Below are 27,274 nucleotides of genomic sequence, written 5' to 3' on the forward strand. Positions count from 1 at the left end.
CCGGGACTGCGAGGGGTGGACCTTTACATGCTTGCAAGTTGGGAGGGGGTCAGGGATGGTGTAAGGCTCTGAGGAGTTTTGGAAGCAAGGTTTCCAGGACCTCGAGGGGCTGGCTGTTGTTGGGAAAAAGGTTTTTCATCACTGGTGATAAGACCTGTGTCGTGAGACCCTTCAGATGTGTATCAGTGGGTCATATGCTCGGGGGATGATTGCCAACACGGATCTTGGAGGGTTTAGAGATAGTTTCCAAAGTAGTTGGTAAAGCAGACTTACAGGATCCTGGTTGGGGGCAGGGGTCGGTCAGGCTAGGATTGTCCTTCGCCCTTAGCAGAGCCTTAAGGGGGAGGCAGTTGGTCCCTGGAGGATGCCGCGCTGCTGCTTCTAGGGCCGTCAGTGGGTAAGGAGATTCAGTAATGTTTCTTCTGCTTCTGTTTCCCACATCACGTAGTTTGGCTATTGTGGACTTTGCTGCTGTAAACATTTGGGTGCACGTGCCCCTTGGGATCACTACGTTTGTATCTTTAGGGTAAATATCCAGTAGTGCAATTGTGAGGGCGTAGGGAAGCTCTTGTTTTCAACTTTTTGAGGAACCTCCATGCTGTTTTCCAGAGTGGTTGCACCAGCTTGCGTTCCCACCAACAAGGTAGGAGGTTCCCCTTTCTCCACATCCTCGCCAGCATCTGTCATTTCCTGACTTGTTAATTTTAGCCATTCTGACTCGTGTGCGGTGGGATCTCATTGTGGTTTTGATTTGTATTTCCCTGATGCCGAGTGATATGGAGCACTTTTTCATGTGTCTGTTGGCCATCTGGAGGTCTTCTTTGCAGAAATGTCTGTTCATGTCCTCTGCCCATTTCTTGATTGGATTATTTGTTCTTTGGGTGTTGAGTTTGATAAGTTCTTTATAGATTTTGGACACTAGCCCTTTATCTGATATGTCGTTTGCAAATATTTTCTCCCATTCTGTCGGTTGTCTTTTGGTTTTGTTGACTGTTTCCTTTGCTGTGCAAAAGCTTTTGATCCTGATGAAGTCCCAATAGTTCATTTTTGCCGTTGCTTCCCTTGCCTTTGGCGATGTTTCTGGGAAGAAGTTGCTGCGGCTGGGGTGGAAGAAGTTGCTGCCTGTGTTCTCCTCAAGGATTTGGATGGATTCGTGTCTCACACTGAGGTCCTTCATCCATTTTGAGTCTATTTTCGTGTGTGGTGTAAGGACAGGGTCCAGTTTCGTTCTTCTGCATGTGGCTGTCCCGTTTTCCCAACACTATTTGTTAAAGGGACCTTTTTCCATTGGACATTCTTTCCTGCTTTGTGGAAGATGAGTTGACCATAGAGTTGAGGGTCTATTTCTGGGCTCTCTATTCTGTTCCATTGATCTGTGTATCTGTTTTTGTGCCAGTACCATGCTGTCTTGATGATGACAGCTTTGTAATAGAGCTTGAGGTCTGGAAGTGTGATGCCACCAACTTTGGCTTTCTTTTGCAACATTCAGTATTCGGGGTCTTTTCTGGTTCCATATAAGTTTTAGGATTATTTGTTCCGGATCTTTGAAAAACATTGATGGTGTTTTGATAGGGATTGTGTCAAATGTGTAGATTGGTTTAGGAGCATAGACATTTTCACAATATTTGTCCTTCCAATCCATGAACATGGAATGTTTTTCCATTTCTTTATGTGTCTTCCTCAATTTCTTTCATGAGTACTTTATAGTTTTCTGAGTACAGATTCTTTGCATCTTTTTTTAAGAAGATTTTATTTTTATTTATTTGACAGAGATCACAAGTAGGCAGAGAGGCAGGCAGAGAGAGAGAGAGAGAGAGAGAGAGGAGGAAGCAGGCTCCCTGCTAAGCAGAGAGCCCACGTGGGGCTCAATCCCAGGACCCTGAGATCATGACCTGAGCCGAAGGCAGAGGCTTAACCCACTGAGCCACTCAGGAGCTCCTGCCTTTTTGCCTCTTTGGTTAGGCTTATTCCTAGGTATCTTATGGTTTTGGGTGCAATCGTAAATGGGATCGACTCCTTAATTTCTCTTTCTTCTGTCTTGTTGGTGGTGTAGAGAAATGCAACTGACTTCTGTGCATGGATTTTATATCCTGACACTTTACTGAATTCCTGTACAAGTTCTAGCAGATTTGGAGTGGAGTCTTTTGGGGTTTCCACATAGAGTATCATATCATCTGCGAAGAGTGAGAGTTTGACTTCTTCTTTGCCGATTTGGATGCCTTTCATTTCTTTTTGTTGTCTGATTGCTGAGGCTGGGACTTCTAGTACAGTGTTGAACAGCAGTGGTGATAATGGACATCCCTGCCGTGTTCCTGACCCTAGGGGAAAAGCTCTCAGTTTTTCCCCATTGAGAATGATATTCGCTGTGGGTTTTTCGTAGATGGCTTTGATGATCTTGAGGTATGTACCCTCTATGCCTACACTGTGAAGAGTTTTGATCAGGAAGGGATGCTGGACTTTGTCACATGCTTTTCCAGCATCTATTGAGAGTATCATATGGTTCTTGTTCTTTCTTTTTTTTTTTTTTTTTAAGATTTTATTTATTTATTTAACAGACCGAGATCACATAGTAGGCAGAGAGGCAGGCAGAGAGCGGGGGGAGGCAGGCTCCCTGCTGAGCAGAGAGCCCAATGTGGGGCTCGATCCCAGGACCCCGGGACCACGACCCGAGCTGAAGGCAGCGGCTTAACCCACTGAGCCACCCAGGTGCCCCTGTTCTTTCTTTTATAAATGTGTTGTATCACATTGAGTGATTTGCGGATATTGAACCAACCTTGCAGCCCTGGAATCAATCCCACTTGGTCGTGGTGAATAATCCTTTTAATGTCCTGTTGGATCCTACTGGCTAGTATTTTGGTGAGAATTTTCGCATCTGTGTTCATCAAGGATATTGGTCTGTAATTCTCTTTTTGATGGGGTCTTTGGTTTGGGAATCAGGGTAATTCTGGACTCAAAATGAGTTTTGAAGTTTTCCTTCCATTTCTGTTTTTTGGAACAGTTTCAGGAGAACAGGTATTAATTCTTTAAATGTTCGGTAGAAATCCCCTGGGAAGCCGTCTGGCCCTGGGCTCTTGTTTGTTGGGAGGTTTTTGATGATTGCTTCAATCTCATTACTGGTTACGGGTCTGTTCAGGTTTTCTATTTCTTCCTGGTTCAGTTGTGGTAGTTTATAGGTCTCTAGGAATGCATTCATTTCTTCTAGATTGTCAGATTTGCTGGCGTATGGTTGCTCATAATATGTCCTTATAATTGTATTTCTTTGGTGTTGGTTGTGATCTCTCCTCTTTCACTCATGATTTTATTAAAATTTTTAATGATTTTATTTATTTGACACACAGAGAGAGATCACAAGCAGGCAGAGAGGCAGGCAGAGGTGCGGGGGGGAAGCAGGCTCCCTGCTGAGCAGAGAGCCTGATGCGGGGCTCGATCCCAGGACCCTGAGATCATGATCTGAGCCGAAGGCAGAGGCTTTAACCCACTGAGTCACCCAGGTGCCCCATAAAATGTTTTTTAAAGATTTATTTTAGAGAGCGCAAGCGAGAAGGGGGAGGGTAAGAGGCAGAGGAGAGACAGGTTTTGTTTGTTTTTAAGATTTTTATTTATTTATTTGACAGAGAGAGACAGCGAGAGAGGGAACACAGGCAGGGGGAGTGGGAAAGGGAGAAGCAGACTCTCTGCTGAGCGGGGAGTCCGATGCAGGGCTCCATCCCAGGACCCTGGGATCATGACCCGAGCTGAAGGCAGACCCCGATGACTGAGCCCTCCCAGGTGCCCCAGGAGAGTGAGTCTTAAGCAGACCCACACTCTCTGTGGAGCCAGACACGGGACTTGATCTCATGACCTTCAGATCCTGACCTGAACCGAAAGGAGGAATTGGCTGTTGGATACTTAACTGAGCCACCCATGCACTCTTTCAACTTTTCTTCATAAATACATTTTTTTAAGAGATTTTATTTACTTATTTGACAGAGATCATAAGTAGGCAGAGAGGCAGGCAGAGAGAGAGGGGGAAGCAGAGTCCCCGCTGAGCAGAGAGCCCGATGCGGGGCTCGATACCAGGACCCTGAGATCATGACCTGAGCAGAAGGCAGAGGCTTAACCCACTGAGCCACCTAGGTGTCCCCTTTATAAATATTTTTAACATCTTTTTTCCCAACTGAAAAAACAGAATGGACAGCATAAACATGGTTTAGTAGATTATTACATTTAGGGCCTGGGGAAAATGACCAGTTAACCACTCCCTGCTCAGCAGGGAGTCTGCTTCTCCCTCTCCTTCTGCTCACCCCACATTTGCGTTTTCTTGCAAATAAATAAAATCTTTTTAAAAATTACCCAACAAAAATATAAAGTCTTTCAAAACAGCTTTGTAGGGGCACCTGGGTGGCTCAGTGGGTTGAGCCGCTGCCTTCGGCTCAGGTCGTGATCTCGGGGTCCTGGGATCGAGTCCCACATCGGGCTCTCTGCTCAGCAGGGAGCCTGCCTCCTCCTCTCTCTCTCTCTCTGCCTGCCTCTCCGTCTACTTGTGAGCTCTCTCGGTCAAATAAATAAATAAAATCTTAAAAAAAAAACAGCTTTGTAAAGGTTGAATTTTAAATTATTCTGTGATTTTTAAATGGGCCTCATTGGTTGGCGATGTACAGGAGTTCAAGCTATTTTTCTACAGAGTGTGCACGAGACGTGTAGGGGGCACAGAGTTACCTCTCCGGCTGCTTCCGCCTCACTGGAACATTCCTTCATAAAGCTAACCTAATCTTCGCTGGCCCGATTTATGAGGTTTTTAGTGCGGTTGTTTACAAAGATGTAAAAAGAAGGACCGAGAACACTGCCGTGGGCGTGGGTGGTGCTCCGTGCTGGGGGTGCAGGGCTCCGTGGGGCGCCCGCCCAGGCTGGGTGCGTTCTGGCGGCTTCAGAAGCTCTGGAGACAGTTTCTTCAGGACTGTCCCCGTTTCCGGGACATTTATTCCCAGATGCAAGCGCCGACGTGACCGCACAGGCGCGTGCTCTGCAGGTGTTGGGAGGACACGGCCCGGAGCCTCGCAGGCCGGAGAGGAGACGGCTCGCGTCTGGAATAATCCGTTGCAGACTGAAGGGTTCGGATGTGTGACGACGCGCGTTTGTGATAGTGGTACTGGGTGGTATGTGGCTCACAGAGTTTCCTACAGAATATTTGGTGGCTTAGTTTCGTGGACTAAGACAGACGTCCCCCGTCTCACACTCCTCCCCGCCGACCTGTGCGTCCCTCAGTGCGAACCGCGGGCTTCCCGCAAGCGGAGTCTGAGGGTGGCTCTAGGCAGGGCAGGCGGGGGCTCTGTCAGGGCTCCCGGGTGACCTGAATTGACCCCGAGCCACCCAGTGAGTGGCGCGGGAAATGCGGCCTCGGGAAAACCTCGTTCTGTTTATTGAGCTTCACTATTTTTTTTCTTAAAGATTTTATTTATTTGACAGAGACCACAAGTAGGCAGAGAGGTAGGTGGGGGGGAGGGGGAAGCAGGCTCCCCGCTGAGCAGAGAGCCAGATGTGGGGCTCGATCCCAGAACCCTGGGATCATGACCCGAGCCGAATGCAGAGGCTTTAACCCACTGAGCCACCCAGGCGGCCCTTTTTTTTTTTAAGATTTTTTATTTATTAGAGAGAGACACAGCGGGAAAGGGAGCACAAGCAGGGGGAGTGGGAGAGGGAGAAGCAGCTTCCAGCTGAGCAGGGAGCCTGATGCGGGGCTCGATCCCAGGACCCTGGGATCGTGACCTGACCTGAAGGCAGACGCCCAATGACTGAGTCACTCAGGTGCCCCTAAGCTTCACTTTTTTTTTTTTTAATTTTTATTTTTACTTATTTGACAGAGGTCACAAGCAGGCAGAGAGACAGGCAGAGAGAGAGGAGGAAGCAGGCTCCCCACTGAGCAGAGAGCCCGATGTGGGGCTCGATCCCAGGACCCTGAGATCATGACCTGAGCCGAAGGCAGCGGCTTAACCCACTGAGCCACCCAGGCGCCCCTCTAAGCTTCACTTTTAAAAGCCGTTAGTATTTCTTCAAAAACAAACCCTTTCACGTGAAAATCTTGGGTTTTATGAAAATAACGTAGTGTGAGGATTTTCTCTAAGGGAATGATTAAGGTCAAAACTCGAAAGGTCGGAGACCTGGGAGAGGGCCAGTGGTTCTCGGACCGTCTGGCATTTAAAACATCAAGGGGAAACGAGCACCACGATCGTAGCGGCTGCGCGGGCTCCGGTCTCGCCGAACTCGGAGAAACCACCCGGAGCACGTGAAGCACAAACCAGAGTCGAAGACCGTTCTGGGAGGAAATTTCCCTCCGTTCAGTGTGACACGTGATCTCTCCCAGCAACAAAATCTTAATTTTCAAAGGGAACATCAGTTAATCACGGATTCATAAGAGCCGAAGGCAGCGACACAGGCTCAGGCATCCGGGCCAAGCACGGGGCGCCCGGGATTGGTCACGGTGGGCGGCGGGTCCCACAGGACTCCGTGCGACGCGGCACCCAGAGTTCTCCTGCGGATTTCCTGCGTTTCCCAGAACGTGAGCTTCGATCCTGGTCTTCAGAATGCAAGACCGAGTGACCAGCTGTTTGCCCCGACCGTACTGGGCCCGGGGCTCTGATGTCCTCGGGGAGCGGGGGGAGAACCACCGCTAGTGCGGGGTGGGGACGGCCCCGTGCGGTGTCTGTCTCCGTCTCTTCCAGCGGGGAGCAGCGGGGACGTGTCGGAGACCTCCGTGTCCTCCAGGCAAGACCGCGCCCGGTCAGCCGGCGGCCGTCACCCAGACACAACGAAACGGCTCGTTTTGTATTTGCTTTTTCATAATCGCCACACCCAGCGTCGGGACCCCGAAACCAAGAGTCGCGCGCTGCTCCGACTGAGCCAGCCAGGGGCCCCCGGTTGCACTTCTGACACGCGTGAGCGGCCATCGAGCCCTGAGAGCTGAGGTGTTCGAGAGGGAGCGCCCCCTCCTTCATCTCAGGCCCGCGCAGGTTTCTCAGAAGCCTCCTGCGCGCTCCACCAGCTCGAGCCCCACCGCAGCTCTGCAGTAGGGACGAGGCTTTTCTCCTCCACAGTCTGATCGCAGCGATTCTGCGACGTCGCCTGCCCGCTTTGTGCTGTGTAGCCACAGCCCGAAGAAGCGAGCCGAGACGGTCTCCGCCGGCGCAGCGAGGGAGCGCGGGGGCCGCCAGCGTGCCGGCCGGTCTGCGCACACAGCCTCCGCGCGGGACAGGGCGGCCGTGCGCCCCTGCTCGTTCCTCCCGCTCGGTTCTGTCAAGGACGCGTGTCCTCGCGCTCACCGAGCAGAAGGGCTGATCCTGCCCCAACGGCAGCGCGCTTTCCCGCGGGGACACCGTCTGCGCCTGGCTCGGGGCCCGCTGCCCTGTTACCCTGACATCCCAGCTGCTGGGTCACCCCTCAGTATCCCTGTCGCTGGGGCTCATGACCCTGGGTGGGCTCGTGTAGGCCCAGGCCCCCCGGCGGGGCCACGGGCACTGCAGAGGGCCCTGTGGGAGGGGCGGCCTGGCGACAGCCACCGCCAACACAGCGCAGACTTCCGTGCCACCTTCTTAATAATAATTTGAGGTTGTTTGTTTATTTTTTAAAAGATTTTTATTTGGGGTACCTGGGTGGCTCAGAGGGTTGAACCCCTGCCTTCAGCTCAGGTCATGATCTCAGGGTCCTGGGATCGAGCCCCGCGTCGGGCTCTCTGCTCCACGGGGAGCCTGCTTCCTCCTTTCTCTGCCTGTGATCTGCCTACTTGTGTTCTCTCTGTCAAATAAATAAATAAAAATTTAAAAAAAAAAAAAGATTTTTTATTTATTTGACAGATCACAAGTAGGCAGAGAGGCAGAGAGAGAGGAGGAAGCAGGCTCCCCGCTGAGCAGAGAGCCCGATGCGGGGCTCGATCCCAGGACCCTGAGACCATGACCTGAGCCGAAGGCAGCGGCTTAACCCACTGAGCCACCCAGGCGCCCCGAGGTTGTGTTTTTTAAAGACTGTATTTGTCCGACAGAGAGGGTGAGAGTGAGGGCACAAGCCGGGGCGCAGCAGAGGGGAAGCAGCTCCCATAGAGGAGGGAGCCCGACGCACTCGATCCAGGACCCCGGGATCATGACAGCCGAAGGCAGCTGCTTCACCGACCGAGCCCCCCCCGCGCCCCTCTTTGCTTCTTCCACGCAGATGAGGATGTCCGCGCTCTCACAGCCTTTACTGTGAACTCGTGAAGCGTGTGCTCTCAGCTCAGCGAGAGGGACCTCCCGTGAGGTCACGCTCCCGCCTGCACACAGCTGGGCTCTGCTGATTCGAGCTGTGGGGACTCACAGTCGTGTGTTAACTCAGGACACATGCCCGCAGTCATGCGGTTCTCAATGGACGCCGTGGGCAGGTGCGCGCAGACCACCCTCCCCGACAGCGAGGGACCCGTGGGTGGGTCCTCTGTGAGCGGGAGGGAAAGCAGATGGAGAATGTGCCGGCGACCGTGGAGCGAGTGGCCCGGCGTGCTCCTCCAGATCCCAACCCGGGCCAGCGGTCCTCCCGTGCGGCGCGAGTGAGCGCGGCTGGCCTGACGCGGGGCTGCGGCTCCCCGGGGGAGGTCTGGAGCTGCTTCAGAGAACCCTCTCCTCAGCCCTCGGCGCATTTCCGGCGACATCGCTGGTTCAGCTGTGTGTCCTGGCGGTGTCCGCTGCACCTGTTTCCTTGCCGCCTGCGGGCGTCTCTCACTGGGGACGCGCCCCCAAGGCACGCGAGTCCTAAAACCCCAAGGCCGGCTCATCGGTGTCGTTCCTCAGAATGCCTCTGGGGTCAGAGCCCACGGAGTCCCTGGGGACGCCGGTGTCGTAAGGCTTCCCTCTCTGCTTTTCTGCTAAGCTTTAGGCTTAGCCTCAAACCCATCTGGAGTTACCCGGTACGTGGTGTAAAGGAAGGTCGCGTGTCGTCCTGCGTCCGCTTTCCTCTCCCGGCACCGCTGAGAAGACGGCCCTTTCCCCACTGAGTGGGCCTGACGTCAGGGTGTGGGGACGAACGTCCAGGACTGTGGGCTCCCGGCTGTCCCTGCCTGCGTGCCAGCGCCCCGCGGTGTTTCTCCGCGGCTCCGAAGCACAGTTGGGAACCAGGGATTGAGGTTTTTTTTTTTCCGTTTCATTCATTTACTCTAAGATAGTTCAGGCTCTTTGAGGTCCTTTAGATTCTATTTTAATTTTATGATGGGTTTCCCCATTTCTGCAAAGAAACGTTACTGAATTTGATACAGGTCGGATCACATCATTTGGGCAGTTGTCACATTTTAGGACTGAGGTTTCCTGCCCGCGAACACGGGCTTCTGTCCATGCGTCTGTGGTCGCGGCTGCAGGGTCCGCGGTCTGCACGTCCCCCGCCTTCCCGGCGCTCTGCCACGCGGAGCTGCGTGATGTGCGTCCTGGATGGTTAGCGGAGGGAAACACACCAGCGTCCGCACTGTTGTGTCCTGCGACATCGTGAACAGACTTGGGGACTGCGTCGTGGCCACGTCACCGTATTCTTTTCCAGTTCGGATGCCTTTTCTTTCTCTGGTGCCTGACTGCTCCGGTGGGAACGGGCCACGCGGGGCCGGAGCAGGCAGAGCTGGGCAGAGCCGAGGGGCAGCGCGGGGAGTCTCATGCCATGTGTCTCCAGCATGATGCGCGCTTTGGGGTCCGCCTCGGTGGCCTCTGTCGTGGTGCCGCCTTCCTGCTCTTCTGTGCTCACGGGCGGCTGCTGCGTCGTCCACGCGCTACTCCGGCGGCTGGAGGTGCGGGCGCGCCGGCTGCGGACGAGCCCCTGGGATGGAGCGGGCCCCCGGCCTGCTGTCGGAGGGCATCGGCGGTGTTCTTGGCGAGGGCGCTCCGCATTCGTGCTCGTCGTGGAACTCCGTGACTTTGGTGCTGCGATGACGCTGGCCCCGGAGGCTCTGGGGACGCGTGGGTAGGACGGAGTGGCTCTGTCTCCAGGACCGTGTGTACGTCACAGGGGTCAGCTGCCAGCTGGCGCTTCTCCCGGCGTCTCGTGTCTGCGGACCCAGCCACGTCCCCTCTGTCCCGCCCGACTGGAGGAGCCGCGGCGGTGGGCTGGCGGTCCTGCCGAAGGCCGTGGAGCCTGCTGGGCTCCGTGAAGAACCAGTGTCGCGTTTGCCGGCTTTTCTCCGGCCTCTGCCCCGTCTTGTCTATCCCGCTAGTGTGTGTCTGGCGAGCCCCTGGTCTAGTCTCCGATGCCGTGAAGACGCGCTCTGCTCGTGGCCCGAGTCGGAGCTGCAGCCGTGAGCACTGGGTCTGGGCTGTGGTCCGGGCTTCGTGTCAGGGTTTTCCAATTTCTCTTGTGACTGCCCGTGCGGGCCGTGGTGGAAGCAGCTTTCCAGAGCTCTTTGAGCTCCGTCTGCTGGGGCTGCGGCTGGAGCGTCCGCGTCTCCGATGACTCCCGCATGGGGCCTTCCCCACGGCTAGTGCGGCCCTCGGGACGCGCGGGAGGGCACGGCCTCCCCAGAACGGCCCGGAACGGCCCAGTGGCTTCTCTGTCCCTTGTTGCTCTGTTGACGTTTTCTTCCAGGCGACAGGCTTGATGTCACTCCTCTTCCACATGTGCCTCTCCCTCGTCTGTTTTTTGTGGAAACCGCGGGGGTTAAGGACGTCGGACACTATTAAGTTCTGAGTTGTTTCCTTGGTGCCCTACACGTACTTGGGTTGGCTTCGCCCTCCCCCAGCCTGGGCACCGGCCCTGCAGGCGACCCCGTTGGGACATTGGGTGCCCCCAGCAGAGGCCGGTGCTGACGTGTATGTGACGGACCATCACGGGACCCTGCCGGCCGTGCATTCACGCGTCCCGGAGAAGCGCCCCAGGCCGTCGTCACTCCGTCCCTGTCGAGGAGGGCTGTTCCAGGCGCGCCACGGCCGCCTTTCATGGGGCCGCGCGTGGGGGGGGTGTCAGAGCCTCGCCCGCCCGCGCTCAGTGAGCTGCCTCCGCTGCGGGCTTCACGGCTTCTCTCCGGCTGTGCCCGGGGCTCGCCACGGCCGTTTGCTGGCGCCCCGTGCGCTCACCGGCCCGTCCTGCAAACCCCTCACCGGCCGCCGGCGCTCCTCTCACATTGGTCTGCGTCCGTGTTCCTTCCGCTCTTGGAGCTGATTTAAGGCCATTTGGAAGTCTCCTAAGTCCAGCGTCCGGCTGCTCCCGGGAGGGTTCTGTCCCCCTTCCCTTGGGCGCAGCCACGCTGTCTTGGTGCCCCGTGTGAACCAGGACACCCGGGCGGGCGCTGGGTGCAGAACTGGGTCCGTGCTCGGTCATCGGCCCCCTCTGTGCTCCAGAGCCTTCCGCAAGGCTGGGTCCCCTGGCTTCTGGCTCTCTGCCTGGCGCCCGCGCTCCCATGCCCGGGGCTGCTCATCCCGCGGGCGCATCCGCCCGCCCCTCGCCGCACTCAGCCCGTCTGCTCTCTTCCAGGGCCCGTGCACCTCTTCAGGCTTTCCGGCAAGTGCTTCAGCCTGCTGGAGTCTACGTGAGTGAGCTGGGTGCCGGCGGGGGCGGCCGGCGGGACCCCCCTGACGCGCCTGTGCCCCCAGGTACAAGTACGAGTTCTGCCCGTTCCACAACGTGACACAGCACGAGCAGACCTTCCGTTGGAACGCCTACAGCGGGATCCTGGGGTGAGCAGGGGGCCCTGGGCCCCGGGCCGGCGCCCCACACTCCCGCCCCGCCTCATGCGCTCCGTTCGCCCTTAGCATCTGGCACGAGTGGGAAATCGTCAACAGCACCTTCCGGGCCATGTGGATGCGCGACGGCGACTCGTGCCGCACCCGGAGCCGGCAGAGCAAGGTGGGACCATGGGGAAGGGCCCGAGGGTGCGGGCACCCCCCCCCCCCAGCCTGCCCACCAGCTGTCCCCGCAGGTGGAGCTGACCTGCGGAAAAAGCCACCGCCTGGCCCACGTGTCCGAGCCGAGCACCTGCGTCTACGCGCTGACGTTCGAGACGCCTCTGGTGTGCCACCCACACTCATTGTTAGGTAGGACCCCTGGCCGGCTGGGCAGCGGCGGGAGGCCGAGGAGTGCGGCTCAGCCGGCTTCTGTTGGACCCTAGTGTACCCCGTGCTGCCCCCGGCCCTGCAGCGGCGCTGGGACCAGGCGGAGCAGGACCTAGCCGACGAGCTCATCACGGTGCAGGTGAGGTGTGGGGCGGGCACCCCTCCCTGGGGCACAGCGCAGCTCGGAGCTGGCTGTTCCCTCCTCCCCCGTCCCCAGGGCTACAGCAAGGTGCTCCGGGCACTCTTTGAGGACGCTGGCTACCTACGGCCCCTAGAAGAAGGGGAGTCGGCGCGGGAAGGAGCGGTCAAGGACCCGGTGTTCCAGACCTTAGAGAGCTGCAGTGAGGTAGGGACGGGGCAGGGCGCCCAGCCCCGAGATGGCCCCCAGTACGGGGCCGCATCCCTGCCCTCGGGGCTCGTCTGTCGCAGGCACACAGAGAGCTGGCGAAGGAGCTGCGGAGACTGCAGAGCGCGCTGACGCAGCACGGCCTCTCCTACGCCAGCCCCGAGGGTGAGTCCTGCCCCGTGCGGGGCCCTGGCCCCCTGGGGCCCTGCGGCCTGTGGGCCAGGCCCTGTGCTGACTCCCGCCGCCCGCTGTTCTGGCAGGAACTCCCAGCTCCGAGCACGTGGGCCCCAAGACACCCACAGACGGGACAGCAGAGTGGCTACGAGGCGACCCGGGACTGCGTGGGAACACCTTGTGACCGGAGACAGGCCGAGGGCGGCCCCAGACCCGCGGGGGGGGGGGGCAGGCGGGAGCCGCTTCCTTTGGGACCCGGGAGGCACTCAGGCTCGGCTCAGGCAGACAGAATAAAGACTCAAAGTTTTAATTAATTCCTGTACTGATAAAAATAATTCCATGGGTTCTGTAAACCACTGCGTAAATGCTGTAGTGTAAGAAACTTCTTAAACAAGTGTTAACTCGGAACAATTCACTACACGTAAATGATTATGCGTTATAAATACTACTTTCAGGGTTAAAGTTCCATTCCAGTAACGTTCTCCTCTAACACTCAGAACGTAAGCGGAGGCTTCCGTAAATCCCCCCAACGAAGCCGCCCAGCGAGCGAGGTCTCCTGGGGCCCTGGTTACACCGGCCGTGGAGGCAGGACTCGGCTGGGACCACGAGCGCCGAGAGGCGGGAGCAGCTGCACCCAGCACCGCGGCCACCCCCCTGCAGGTCAGCCGAGGCTCCCCCCGGGGCCAGGGCCGCCAACCCACGGGGCGGGAAGGACCCCAACAGGCAGTCCCCGGGGGCCCACTCGGGCGGTTCTCTGGGTCCCCGTGGCTCCCGTCTCGCCCGCCGCACAGCAAGAACCAACCAGAGCAACTTCTACGGGTGTCCCGCTGGACCGCCTGCCCTGAGTCCACAACGTGAAAAGGTCTAGCCTAGGTATTGATCATAAACATTGTCCCGTTCCCAAAAATGACCAAAGGCCTAAAATGGGAAACGATGCATAAATATTCATAAAAATAAAGAATTTTAAATGGTGATAACAGTAGCACAAAATATACGTCATTTCTAAGAGCTAATAAATCATCACTGTCATTAAAAACAAAGTAGATTCACTAAAACCAAGTCAACAGTCACCTTTCGTAGCGGGCCAGCTGCGGAACGTCACGGAGCCGCCCTGGAAGTGAGCTATCGGTATGTCCTAAGTTAAGGTTTTCAACCTCTTACTCTAGTAAATATTTGGTTACTGATAAGAATTTTTACTGAGCCGCTTACAAAATGCTATGAAAAGTCTTTGGCAAAGCCACGTGTGGGCCCAGACCTCCGGGCCAGAGGGGCCGCACCTGTTCCCGCCGCCCTCTACGGCATCGCGAGGAGGACAAAGTCTGGGCCGACTACACACATCCTCTGCTTCTCCCCAGATTTCTAGGAAAATGACCCAGCACAGACCAGAGAAGATTCAGGTCGTCCCCAAAACCACACCGGTTCTCAGGAGCATTTTTGCTGGGGGGGCTGGGCTCTCCCTGCAAGCCTGGGATCACCTGAGTGACCCTGGTGATCCCCCGGGCTACCCTGCAGTGGGGGGCAAGTCTCTGGCCGCAGGCTGCCCAACTGGGGGCCTGGCAGGCTCCCGGGGCTGCAGAGGCTCAGGGACGGCTTTGCGATGAACGTGAGAGCCTCCGCCATCAGGCCCCTGGGAGCAACAAGCCCGAGGGAAGGGCCTCGTCTGCCCCTCGTGTGAGGCTCAGGCACTTAGACAAGCGGCTGCGGGTCACGGAGCACGACTGGGGCTCGGCGCCCGGCGCCACTGCACGCTCCGGCCTAGAAAACCAGTTAGCGAGCATGCACAGGGTGAGGGTCCTCCTGCAGATTGAAAACCTCTTTCGGTGTCACTGCTACAGATACTGTTTGCACTTAATTGGAAAACTAAAAAAATTAGGCATTTCTCACTACTAGATAAACGCTCATTTCATAAGTACTCGTTTCAGAATGGGAAATCTAAGAGCTTTACCATACCATGGATTAACGAACGGATAGGAAACAATGTAAGTTCACAGTCCACGTATAAAGCTTCGCGTTATCGCGTATTAAAAAAACCAGAAACCTAGAAAGCAGCTTACAGCAACTCAGAGTGTGTAACGCCCCCAGTTTACAAAGTGCTTGGCAGGGTCACCTGCGTCGTTCCTGAGCCCGTGGGGACGGGGCGGGCGGGCTGGGGGGGGGCGCGGTGCCCATGAGGCTGGAGAGGCGGCGGCCGCAGCCCAGGCTAAGAACACAGGAACGGTCACCATGGGAGGGGCTGGCCCTCGCAGTAGGGGCAGGGGGGCGCGCCCGCGGCGCATGGCTCGCAGAGTACGCGGTGCTGGCAGGGCTGGAGGACGGCGCCGCGGGCGCACTCCCGGCACACGGCGCACTGCTTGGCTCGCAGCTGGAAGATCACCTGTGGGGCGAGATGCGGACGGTGGCGGGGTCAGCGGCTTGCTGCGGCCGAACCGAGGCCCCAGGAAAACCACGGACGGGGCCTCCATGGGACGTCGGGGAAGGTGGCCCCAGTTGCAGTCAGGGCCAGGGAACCCCGCATGAGACCTGGGAGCTGAGCGGCCGCACAGGCACGGGAGGGGGCAGCCTGGCAGGTGGCCACCTCGAGGGGCTAGCACTACGTGGAGGCCCCAACCGCGCCCTGTGGCCAGCAGGCTTGAGGGGCTGGGCTCGTGGGCACCCTGACTCCGGACCCGGAGCCTGGGGGGCTGTGCGGCCACGGGAGGGGAACAGTACGTGAGGGCCGTGGAACCTTCCAGATGCTCAAGTTCTCACAACAGGCCCTGGTGTGGAAGGGATTTACAGCCCAGGGTGGAGAACACAAAGGGTGGAAGCAGGCAGAGATCTGCACGGGGACCCAGGGCGACCTCGGGGAGGGGCCGCTCTGGCTCTGACCCTGCCTGGCGGGAGGGGCGCCCAGCTCCCGTCCTCGTCCTCGGAGGGCAGAGCCGGCAGGGAGGGGACAGACCGGCTTGGCCAGCCTTCGCAGCTGCCCGGAGCCAACACCAGGACTCACCCCGTCCACGGCTTCCAAGTCCAGGCGCAGCCGACTCTGCAGCGAGTGCAGCTGGGGCAGAGGGACGGCGCCCAGGTCGGCGCAGCGCCGCAGCCCGCGGCCCCCCAGCTCCTCCTGCAGCCGCCGGAACTGGGCCTCCACCTCCTCCTTCTTCTGCAGTGCCAGCTGCCGCGCGCTGTCTGCCGCCAGGGCCCGCTCCTTCGCCTCCCGCGCCTCCCGCTGCCACGCGTCACAGGCCTGCGACCGGGGGGACGGGGGGCTGCAGTGGCGGGCAGCACGGGGTGCCCCCCCCACCGTGGGCGCACCTGTCCCATCCCCCACCCCACCCCGGCCCCGCTGGCGCACCTGCTTCACCTGCCGCCAGGACTCCTCCCACTGCCGGATCTTCCTCTTGGCCTCGTCCAGCTGCCGCCGCACTCGGGCCAGCTCCGCGCCGCTGGGACTCGTGCTTGCCGGCGGGGCGGGGCCGCTGTTCAGGATGGGGGACGGGCTCGGGGAGAAGCTGCCGGAGACAAAGTCCCAGATGCTCCCGGGGACGCCGTTCAAGCCTGTGCGCGGAGGGGACGGGAGCGGTCACTGGCGGCCGCGCGGAGACGCCACGTCTGGGCCCTGCTGACCGCGACCCCCGCCCCCATCTTTTGCCGCAGCCTCTTCCTGGCCACTCAGGGCGCGTAAGCAGAAGAGGAACTGAGGTCTGAGCTGTCACCGAGCGAACCCTGGCCCCGAAACCCCCTCGCCTCAGTCCAGAGGCCCCGGAGCTGTGGGGTCGCCTACGGGGATGTGGCCTGAGAGAGTCAGGGAGGCGCCAGACAACCGTCCCCGGCGAGGAAATAAAGCGAGGGCTGGTGCTGTCGGCGGGCTGGGCGCCGGGTCGCGAGTGACGTCCCAGGTCCCCCTGCTCCCAGGTGACAGATGGGGCCACCCTGACAGCCGGCTACGTGCACCGCCCGTCCTCATGCCCCAAGGCACTGCCAGCAGACTGCACCGGGGACCCCTTGGGCAGTGGCCGCCCCCAAGTCCGGGCGGTGCGACCATGTGGGGGGCCCGGCTCACCTAAGGAGCTGTAGGACGTGGCGGCAGGGCCCAGCGCCCCAGGCTCCGACCTAAGGGCCGGCGGCTGCTGGGGGGGCGTCATGGCCGAGGAGACGAGAGGCCCCGACAGGGACTGGGACAGCGAGCTGAGCGGGGAGGTGGACAGCGACGAGGATGAGTGCAGGGACGGTGAGCGGGGCGGGCAGCCTGGGACAGTGACAGGCGCCGAGCCCCCCAGTGACCTCGGACCTGCGGAGAGCGGATGTGGTCGTGTGAGTGGATGGGGCTAGGGCCGACGACCACCGTGCAGGACCGCGGTGGCTGCGGCCAGGTCTCTGCAGAGACCACGAGGCTAGGCCAGAGGCCCCGAGGGGTCGGGGGCTGACCACAGACTGGCCACGGGACCCTCTGAAGAGAAAGCCCGGCCAGCCCAGCAAGAGCCCCCGGTGCGCCGTCCTACCTGCCGGGCCCAGGTCGCCCCTGTCATGCTCTTCCAGCTCTCTGTCTAGGGCGGGGAGGCCGACGTCGCGGGGATGAAGGTCCAGAGCAGGACCTGGAGAACAGGATGTGCCGTGAGCGCGGGGCCGCGCCAGAGCCTGGCCGCTGTGGGAGATGCGCGCTCTCCTCGCCCAGACCAGGCGCTGGTAGGGTTTCTGGGACCCCGGCATGCTCTTGGCCAGAACAGAGGCCTGGAACAACATGGGGCTCCCCACCTCCCAAAGCTTTCCCTCTCCTGCAAGCAGGGGTCTCCCTCCCCTCATCCCCTTCTCCTCTGACACCGGCCCCCAAGCACCTGGCTCAGGCCCAGCAGCCCCAAGAGCTTCTCAATTCCAGCAGCTGCACAGCGGTCGACTCAGGGAAAGGGCGGCCAGAGGACACCCCCCACCGGCCCTCTGTGTGACTCCCAGGACACCTGCTAGGCCTGAGCTGCCGCCATCTTCCGGCCCAGGGTCTGCAGAAGACCCCGGGGTGCTGGAGGCACAGCACCAGGTCAGCCACACTGCCCCACTGTGCACCCCTCCGTGAAGCAGGTGGCCTTTCCCTTGTGGCTGAGCCTTGCTCCTCCCCTGCCGGCCAGTAGGCCTCCAACCCCCCGCCGGCCCAGCAGGTGCAGCAGGAACAGTCTCTGGAGGCCACTGGGCGTCCCCCGCCCCCAGAGCCCCAAGTTGGGCCTGCTTGTTCGGGGTCTGTGAGCCACACTTCTGAAGCCTTGTGCCTCGGCCCTGCCCCCAGCCTCCTAGTGTCCAAGTCCCCTGAACTGTGACAAATGACAGCAAACCAGAAGCACCAGGGAGAAGAGCCACTGCTCACTGCTGACCACATCCCGGCCTCGGCTGGGCCCAGACTCCTGGTCGTGCTGCGGCTCCAGGGACGTGCCCGGAAGCAGCAGGTGGACCACGACCACGGCCAGCAGCTGGGTTAGCATCCAGGAGCGAAGCCCAAACGTCCCGGCGGCTGCGGACAAACTACCACCCTTCAAACGGTTAAGCATCTACCGTAATTACCCGGGAATGACTGTAGTTACCGCGGAAACCCGGGCAGGGAGGGGGAGAGGGTCAGAGACGGGACCTTCGGAACCACCGCAGGCCTGGGACAGGCGGACTCCCCGGGAGCCGGCTGCAGGACGCCTGCGGATCAGAGCTGCGGTCTGGCCCTGCTGGGGGCCCCCAGCCACGCCACCCCTTCCCTGTCCCTAGGGCCGGTGGACACCGCTCACCGCCGTGAAGTCACTGAGCGGGCCGCAGGGATGGTGCCTCATGCTACGCTGGCTCCTAGCAGCCGGCCTAGAGGCAGCCCCAGGCTAAGTCCCCTAGCGCAGGGACGCCCCCCATCCTCCGGCCCATGTGGAGGGGAGATGTGGGCTGGCTGGGACTCGGGGCGGGGGGGCGGCAGGCATGGCCAGGAGCGCACAGTGGGGGACACTGGCAGGCACCCCCCGCCCCGCCCCTGCTTTGGATTCCGGCGCGCAACAGAACTGGACCCAGCTCAGCCGGCCTCCCCACCCCTCACCCGCACCGCGGGCCTGCCCGCTCAGGAGGAAACACTCTTCCAACAAAGGTTTTAGGGGCTCCTGTGGGTCCCATCCAGGGAGGAGGTGAGCACGCCGAGTGGCCCCCCAGCCAGAGCCCCCCCCCCAAAAAACCTCTCTGAAGAGAAAGAAGCCGGCAGAGCAGGGGCCGTGGTCCTCCGTGGGGCTGTAGAGAAAGACCCCACGCCAGGGCAGCCAGGGAGCCCCCCGTGGCACCGGCAGCCCCCAGCAGCCCCTGCACCAGACGGCTGCGGGGACAACGGACAGATAGAGTCCCTCAGGCAGACACGGCTCAGCTGGGGCCCACAGGGCCCCTTCCTCCTGGTGGGCTCCCCCAGCCCGTGCTTCTCCGGCCTTTCTTTAGAGCCAGGACCCCCCCACACACCACACGCCCACTTGCCAGCCAACTCCTTCCTAAGACCCAGCAGCACAGGCCACCTGCATCCTGGGGCCACCCAAACCGAGCACCACAGGAGGCGGCTTCCAACAGTGCCCCACGAATCCGCCCCACGAATCCGCCCCATGAGTCCTTCTCTTGGGAGAGAAGGTGAGACCAAGGTCCACAGGGCCAGCTTCCTCCCATGGCTGCAGGGCAGGCTCAGTCCTGCTGGCGTTGCTGGCAAGCCCTGGCAGTCTTGGGCCAGTGGACACCCCAGCCCTGGCTTTGGCTGTCCCACGGCCACCCCTCCACGTCCGGGCCAAACTGTCACCTTCTTAGACACATCGCACTGGGTTAGGGCCCGTGCACATGACCTCGTTTTACCTTGACTACATCCGCAAGGCCTGTTCCAAATAAAATCCCGTTCTCAGGGGTTAGAACTGAGAGCTACCTTCTGAGGACACATAATTCAACCCACCATAATGGGAGCCAAGGACAGACACCTCCCACAGACCAAGGGCCCAGAACTCCTGAGACCCTCCTCGAACAGAACTATGAACTGCCCAGAGGGTCCACCTGCTCCTGGGCAAGACGCCGCTGACCCTGACGCCCCTCACCCATGCCCACCCTTCGCTGACCACCCCCCCCTTGACATCCTGTCCCCACCTCACTCCAAACTACTGCCAAGCCTCGCCCTCCAGCCTTGCGCCCACGCCTCCATGCTCTGGGAAAAGGCAGCACCCTCCCCCCAGCGCCACCTTGCCCTCCCCTCCCCTACCAGGACCCCATTCTCAACCCTCCTACCCTCTCTGGGGGGCCTGGGGAGGCCCAGTGGCCCCTCCACTGCCTGCTCCACAGCCACACACTCCCTTCAGCAGCCCTAACCCTGAGATGCGAACATCCCCCCGCGCAGACACTCTGCCTCCTCCTACCAGGGAGAGGCCCACTGCCCCATCAGCAGCTTCCCAAACTCTGGGGACACAGGGCCACCCCTGCTGGTGCCCCAGGGCTCACGTGCTCAGCAGGGCCCCAGGAGGAGCTCTCAGCCCCTCCATCCTCCTGGAACCAGCACAACTGAGGGCCCTAAGCTCCAGTGGTCTCTGTGGGCTGCCCCTTATGCCCCACCATGCTGTCCCACAAGGGGCCTTTCTAAAATGCCAATCCTGGCACGTCAAGAGTCCTACCTCCGGTGGAGACTGTGCCCCTTGGCATGCTCGTGGCCACCGGGGCCAGACCCTGCCCCCACCGTGGCTCTTCCTCTGGGACTTAGGACACTGGACACTGCCGTAGGCTGCAGCCTGGCCAGACCTTCCATCGGCTCCCCTCATCCTGTGAGAACTTCTGCTCAGCCTCCCAAACCCTCGTTTTGCATGTCTACCTGGACCCCCTGCAAACTCACGTGCTGAAAGGCAGCTCCGCCCCCCACCTGCCCTGCCCCCACCTCTCTGAGCTCTGCACGGTGGCCACAAGGATGGAAGCCCAAACCCACCCTTCCGGTGCAGGCTTGGGGTCCCAAGCCTCTGTCCCGGACATGCAGGTCAGCCAGGCCTGATGACGGGGCCTCAACCTTCAGCACCAGGTTAGGTGTGGCATGCTTTAACCCAACAAAGTTCTAGAAACACTTTCTGCATAACAAAAGCACAAATGAACTGACCACGGGGGAGAAGAAGCTGAACCAAGAGCCTTTCCTCACCTGTTAAAGATTTATCTTCTCACAGTCTCCCACCCCCACCCCATGACTCAGCAGAGAGGCCCCCCTCCCCCAGCCTCAGGAGCAGAAGGGGCAGAGAGGGGCCGCCGGCCTGGGACATCACAGCCAGCTTGCTGTCTGGGGCGCACCGGCTGCTCATCTCAGAGCAAGACCCGTGCCTGCTCCACATCACTGCTCTGGGTCAGACCCAAGTCCTCTGGGATGTTCTCTCAAAGGAAAGCAGAAAAAAAGTCTTTTTAAAAAGACTTGAACGCTTAAAATCTAAAGCTAAATTACGTAAGCTGTGCCATGGGACCCAGAACCGCCTTGCCCAACCACCAGGAACCACCCAGACGTTCGTGAGAAATCAGCTGCTGAGTAACGGCCCTGGCAATCCCCGGATCCTGACGTGACACAGCACATTCAGGAGGCCACGCGGTCCTTCAGGGTCAAGGGACACAGAGGGGCAACGCCCACAGTGCACAGAATTAAAGAAAGACCAGCATGGGGCAGCCCTGACGCAGGGGTGCTCCCCACCCAGGGCCGGACGACCCCCAGCAGTCCGTCCTCCCCTAAGACAGCATGGAGAGGCACCCGGCAAACCTGTTCACCCACCGGCCTGAATTTCCAACAGTGCAGGTGACGATCCCCCGGCAGGACCAGGCAGGAACCCCGTCGTCACTAGGAGCCAAAGCACCTCCGCTAGGTGATGCAGAACCCCTGGAGAAGCCCCGCGGCTCGCGCCCACGCAGGGAACCCGCGGGCGCCTCTGCAGAGCAGGTTCCCAAAAAGGGTCTGTTTGCATTCACACCACTGACAGCCTCTAAGGGAGCTGGTATTGACCCCTGGGTGCCACCCCTGGCTGGGCACAGACGCTACGACAACGGTACGAGCAGCACCTGGAGGCGAGGAGAGGTGCACCTGGGAAGGAGGAAGGTGATGGGGGGGGAGAGGGGGCTCGGTGCACGGGGTAGTGCACCTGGGGAGGTGGGCACGTGGGGACACGGCGCACCTGGGGAGGAAGCGCAACCCGGGAGGGGTGTTTGCGCTCCTGGCGGGAAGGCGCGTCGAGACGGAGTTGGCTCTCACCTCGCCCGGGGTGCACAGCTAGTTCCGCATAATGACGACCCACACCCAGACGGCGCGGGGCTGACGATGCTGACTCACCGTCCACCGCGCCGCCGCCGCCGCCGCCGCCGCCGATTCAAACGCAGCCCGCGCCCCGCCCACCCTGCGTCGGGCCCGCCCCCGAGTGACGCAACCCTTCGGCCCGCCCCTGGGTGACGTAACCCTGAGACCAGCCCCACCCACCCAGTGCCGGCCCCACCCCCCGAACAACGCAACCCTCCTACTCACCCCGCCCCAACCCCGCCCCCGGTGACGCAACCCTTAGATCTGCGTCGGCCCTGGCCCCGCCCCTGACCAAACCTTAGGGCCGGCGCCGGCCCCGCCCCCGCCGCACCTGTCGGGGCGCCGCGGGCAGGTGCGCGTGGGCGGGCCCCGCCAGCCCGAGTCCTCGGAGCCCCCAGTTCCTTGCCGCCCTGTATGTGGGTCCCCAGAGGGGCGCGCACCTCCTGACCGGCACCTCGAGGCGGTGTGCCCAAAGCCCACGTCCAGGTGCCCGAAGGGGCTTCGCCTGGCAGGGCCGCTTTTGTTCAGGTGAAGGACCTTCCCTCCCGTCCAGACATGCTCAGATGTAAACGAGCACGCCATGGCCCCGGGCCCCTGCCCTTGAGGTCGCTGCGAGCCAGCTGACCACAGCCCCTGCGGCCAGGCCCCCTGTCCCCTCCATATTCCATCTGGTCTCTGGATGAAGGCTCTCCCACCCTTGACTCTCGGCCACTCCCGGCAACGCGCTCCGTCAGGACTATTTCGGGGTCACTGTTTTAATCGGTAACCCGCTGGTATGAAGGGGAAGGCAAAGGAAAGGAAATCCGCCAAGTGCCCTGAAATGATTCCACTAAAGCCACCAGTCGCACGATTAGTCTGCAAACAGCATCTACTCACGAGCGCTTACTCCTTCCCCGTGGGCAGAGCACCGTAAGGCCAGAACCCGAGCCACACCAGCCTACGTGAGGCCACCGCGGCGTCTGCACCCGCCAGCCCCAGTAGGTAGGGCAGGCTCTTGCCAGGCACCCCGCTGCCTGGGGGTCCTCAACAGCAGGAAGGCCGCTGGCGAGGGCCCTCCTACCAGAGGGTAGCTCTGAGGACTCCTAACCGGGCCTGTAGACTGGGGTATGACAACCTGTGATGATCTCCAGAGAAAACGACGACAGCAGCAGCTCCTGATTCTAACAGCAGTGGCACGGAAAACGTACTCTGTCAGCAGCAATGTCTGCTGTCCCCAATGTCTACGTCTGTCCCCAAACGTACTCTGGGCAGCTGGTTCAGGGAACACTTAGGTGAGCGGAAGAAGGACCTGCAAACGCTCCGTGACACAAACAGGCCGAGGACCCCTACAGAAGGGTGACTGCTGGGGACACTGAGAAGACGAGGATTCCCCTGGGGGTTGCCACACTGCCGTGAGGCCGCTCTCGAGGTGCAGGTGCCCCCAGCTCTGTCCGTTTGGGGGTCTGGGGGCAGAGCTGAATGTGGCCTTGCCCGCTTAGGGCAGGGATTTTCTTCCCTGTCTAGGAGTCTCCAATTTTACTATGACTACCTGTGAACTGGGAGAATAAGTTGTTTTTTTTTTTATAAAAACCTCTGTTTTACACATAAAACCCAAAACAGTAAAATCAAACATGCCATTCAGAGCAGCAGCTTCCTGACTCCTTTCCAGCTGGAAACAAAGGCGTCCAGCACGCACCAGTGCGTGTGCCCAACCCGGGCTAGCGTCTAACCACACGTGTCCAGCAGCCAAGCGCCTCAGTCCAGCATTCTCTAGGGGAGCCGCTTAGAGACACACGATATAGACGGCTCTCCTTGCATAACTAACCACTGAGCCCCCAAGCGCGGCAGGGGACCTGCTCAGTGGCCAGACAGCTCGCACACGTGCCCCCCCCGCCTCAGAGTCTCTGCCGGCACGTGCGACTTGGCTGAGTTCTCCAGCCCACTGGCCACATCGAGTCCACATCAAACCAAAGACCTCTGTGGTTCAAGAGAGACACCTCGTTCCACCCCCATTTCAGGTCAAGCCAAAACACACGTATGGTTGGTTTTGCTTTTAAGAAAATAGACGCAGAACCCACCCATGAAGGAGGTAAGTCTTGAAGCAACGCGCCAGTCTAAAGGAAAGCCCGAGGGAGAGCCGTTGGCAGTCCTCACAGCCACGTGGACAGGATTTCCAGAAAAGCCCAGAGCATGGAAGCAGGAGTCACAAGTTTTGAATCCACCAAGGAAAGAAGGTCAGGGCTCGGGGGGAAACCGGTGGGGGGATGGGGCAGCTGCATCAGGGGTTCCCTCTCTGCCCCCCAGCTTCCCCTCCTGGGGAGCAAGGCCAGCTCGACTCCAGAAGATTCTTCAGCAGAGGAAGCAGCTCTGAGGCGGAGCCCATGCAGGAATGCCAGGGCTGTGCGGCAAGACACGCCCGGCCACAGAAGGGCTCCCGGCTGTAGATGAGTGACCCTTTAAAGACCCTCCTGAGAATGAGCACGGGGCGGGGAGGCCAGCCTGAGCCAGCGATGCGGACGCGCCCGGGGGTGGGCCACGACGCGGGAGCAGGACGGCGTTCACCTGTCCGGCGTCCCTCACATCAGCAGGGGGTACCACAGGGCTCCGTGGCCCCTTCAAGTCCGAGATTTGCCATCTGCATGGCCGCTGGAAAGATACTCTCCTCCCCGTCCTGGGCTGGCGTGACCGGGGTGCCCGAGTTTAAGGGGGTGGAAAGCAACGCGCACACACCCCCGGGCCACCAGCCATGGACGTTTATCTCTGGGTAGGAGCGTACCATCCCCGGGCTGGCCATCTGGCGTCCAAGTGGTGTCCTCACACGGGTACACAGGGGCCTTCCCGCTCCCCTCCAGTCCCCAAGAGAGCAGGTGAAAAAGAAAGGGTGTGCTCCAGGACTCCCAGTGCAGAGGACGGACGGCACTGGAGCTAACTGGGCTGGCCTCTCACCAGAGCGACTTCCCTGTGGTGCCCACAGCCACACCGTCCCGGCCAACCCTGGGACAGAGAACACACAGCAAGAGCCACGAACAGAGCCCCTGCCGAGTCTCCCTTTCCCAGGACAGAGATGGGGGCTCCGGTCAGGCCAGCAGCGCGAGCCCTCCGCAGCTGTGGCCACACATGGGACCACCCAGACGTGGCCCTGGGGCCGGGGGGGGGCTGCCTAGCACGGCAAGGTCACCCTCTCCCCCCGCTCCACACCCCTCCTCTCCCCTGCTCTCAGGACAACCCTCTCCCTCTGGCTGGACTCCAATCACCTGGGTCATCAGTCCCCAGACCCTCAAGGACTCCCAGCAGCTAAGGACCACTCAGCCACGCCACCGCCTTCGGCCGGCCTCATCCCCACACCCTCTGCTCTCGTCTTAGGGCCAGGAGGCTGCTGCTAGGGGGCGTGTTTCTAGATCACAGACAGTACAGCCACGGGCCAGGTGCCCAATACACAGTGGCTTTTCTACAACAAGGAGCCTTCTGCCACATGTCCTGACACAGACCCCTGAAAAGATACAACGTGAGTACGAAGCGAAGTCAGGAAACCAGGGAAGTGTCAGACTTACCTGGGGCGGGCTCGGAAGCACCACCAGGGGGCTCGGGCGGGTGGGCGCAGGCCAGGAGGGTGGGCAGGGCGGTCGGGGAGGAGCTGCCGGAGCCGGTGCTGGACCCCACACCAGGGGCGGGCGGGTGAGCCACCGCGGACACGGACAGGTGGTTCTGCGCGGAGACACAGAAACAAGATGAGCAGACGGGCGCGGGGAGCGGCCACGTGACTGCTCCGTGACGGAGACCACGGGAGGGGGGCACGGGGACAGTCACAGACGGGACGGCTGGCTAACATCCAACCCCACAGCAAATATAACGCAGTGCGACTCCTCCAAATGTTTCAGAAGGTCTTTAACTGCCTAGTTGGTTGGGACGACCAGGACAGGCAGTCACTGGCTGCCAATCACCCAGGGACGGGCACAAATGCATCTAAAAAGTGTCCTATTTAATGGCCTTTTCTGCAGAAACTGTTTCAAGAGCAGATACACGGCAGTAAACAAAAAATCCACTGAAAGGCATCAGCAGAGAACCAACACCGCTTCTGGAAACAGAAAAATAATCTCATGACCCAAGAAGGGTAAAGAGCAGAGGACGAGGCACGCGACGTCACTCGGTAGCCACAAATCAGGACAAGTGCGGTCCAGGAGCCCGGCCGGCAGCGCAGGCGGCACGCCAACAACCCACAGGACCAGGACAAGGGGCAAGCCAGGGCTCGGGGCCCTGCAGGTGGCACCCCAGTCACCGTGCTGTCGGGGACCGGTAGCCACACGGAAGGGAAATGTGTGGTGTCTGGTTTTTGCTTCAAAACGAGACAGAAGTTAGCTTCGGGCAGGGGCCACGCCAGCCCAGGCCGGGATGGCTTTACTACTTGGTCGGCCCCAGTTACGTTTTCCACGATGATGACGACGACAACGATGACGGGAACAGAAAGAACACGTGCTTCACGAGGGGAGAGCCACCCTGCACAGACGACTCCTCTGAGTGTTTCCCAGACGGCTGGCTGCGTTCAGCCCCCGGTGCAGACACCAGCCATGAGCACGGGGGACACTGTGACAGCCCCTGCCACACGTGTGACATGAGCCTGAACCACCCAAGTCTGGAGAGCAAGGTCCCCGGGCTCCCTGGGCTCAGGCTCCCGCTCCATCCCCAGCTGAGGCAGGAAGGCAGGGCAAGCAGCCCCCCATCCCCCCACATGCTGAGCCCAGCTAGAAGCCGCTTGTCTGAGGCTCCTGCTGTGGCTTCCCCCACCCACGGAGTCACAGTGCAAAGACGTGTTCCTGGCAGACATCAGGTGACACTCAATCCTGAAACCTGAGGACACCCTCACTCGTGTCTCCCTGGGGCTACATGGAGGGAAGGTCCGGCGCCGGCAGGCACACAGGTGTCCAGAGGCAAGTGAGGGGTCCCCAAAGGACCGCCAGGCCGGCCTCCAACCACGCAGCCTTCAAACTGGGGGTCCCAGGGAAGTGCTGGGAGCCACTCGAGTGACCTGGGAAGCCCCAGCGGGGCACCTGCTGTCCCGGAGGCTGGCTCTGGACGGGATGGAGGGCGTCTCCGGGTACAGGTGGGTGGGAGCCTGAAGAGGAGCCTGGCAGCTTGCTCCCAGCTGCTGGCGGACATGAGGATGCGCTGGGGGCTGGGGGTCAGCGCAACGTGCCCCGGGGTGTCTGGGCTGGTCGGTGCCTGGGTCCCCCGGTGAACCGGCTGTTATCGCCAATGCGTCCAGCTTCAGATTCTTAATGAACATCTCACAGTTTTGATTCCCTTGCAACATCACAAAGTAACTAAGTAGCATTTTCACTTCCAATCCCTTTCTGCTGCTGTCACAGCTCCTAAGACGAGAACGAACCTTCACGACTTGGTCCGGCCACGATGCAGAGCCCTCTGGGGGCAGCCGCAGACCAGGCCAGAGGGAAGCCGGGTGCGCCGCCTGCAAAGGACTTAGGAACAGAGCCCACAGCACAGACCACGATG

At 60.2% G+C, this 27,274-nt stretch overlaps 2 protein-coding genes across 11 annotated transcripts in view; one reads left to right on the top strand and one right to left on the bottom strand.

The window, feature by feature from the left end:
• GNPTG (N-acetylglucosamine-1-phosphate transferase subunit gamma) overlaps nucleotides 1-12,985 on the top strand; it is a 27,560-nt gene extending 14,575 nt beyond the window's left edge. The window contains exons 4-11 of one of the 2 annotated variants that reach the window (XM_047712753.1): nucleotides 11,440-11,494; nucleotides 11,559-11,642; nucleotides 11,718-11,811; nucleotides 11,885-11,999; nucleotides 12,074-12,156; nucleotides 12,235-12,363; nucleotides 12,447-12,528; nucleotides 12,624-12,985. In XM_047712753.1, the coding sequence (XP_047568709.1) occupies nucleotides 11,440-11,494; nucleotides 11,559-11,642; nucleotides 11,718-11,811; nucleotides 11,885-11,999; nucleotides 12,074-12,156; nucleotides 12,235-12,363; nucleotides 12,447-12,528; nucleotides 12,624-12,721 (740 nt within the window). In that variant the 3' untranslated portion in view covers nucleotides 12,722-12,985. Of the gene's footprint in view, nucleotides 1-11,439; nucleotides 11,495-11,558; nucleotides 11,643-11,717; nucleotides 11,812-11,884; nucleotides 12,000-12,073; nucleotides 12,364-12,446; nucleotides 12,529-12,623 lie in introns of both variants that reach the window. The other variant, XM_047712752.1, reaches the window with a different exon arrangement.
• Nucleotides 12,815-27,274, bottom strand: part of UNKL (unk like zinc finger) — a 38,927-nt gene continuing 24,467 nt past the window's right edge. For 6 of the 9 annotated variants that reach the window (XM_047712743.1, XM_047712742.1, XM_047712744.1 and 3 more), the window contains 6 exons: nucleotides 25,318-25,471; nucleotides 17,019-17,111; nucleotides 16,580-16,807; nucleotides 15,872-16,074; nucleotides 15,527-15,763; nucleotides 12,815-14,911 (listed from right to left, as the gene is read on the bottom strand). In XM_047712743.1, the coding sequence (XP_047568699.1) occupies nucleotides 14,756-14,911; nucleotides 15,527-15,763; nucleotides 15,872-16,074; nucleotides 16,580-16,807; nucleotides 17,019-17,111; nucleotides 25,318-25,471 (1,071 nt within the window). In that variant the 3' untranslated portion in view covers nucleotides 12,815-14,755. Of the gene's footprint in view, nucleotides 14,912-15,526; nucleotides 15,764-15,871; nucleotides 16,075-16,579; nucleotides 16,808-17,018; nucleotides 17,112-21,271; nucleotides 21,462-21,823; nucleotides 21,861-25,317; nucleotides 25,472-27,274 lie in introns of those variants that run through there. The other 3 variants (XM_047712750.1, XM_047712749.1, XM_047712746.1) reach the window with 3 other exon arrangements.

The sequence above is a fragment of the Lutra lutra genome, chromosome 18 (genome assembly GCF_902655055.1).
Source record: "Lutra lutra chromosome 18, mLutLut1.2, whole genome shotgun sequence".
In the NCBI taxonomy this organism is placed as follows: Eukaryota; Metazoa; Chordata; class Mammalia; order Carnivora; family Mustelidae; genus Lutra; species Lutra lutra.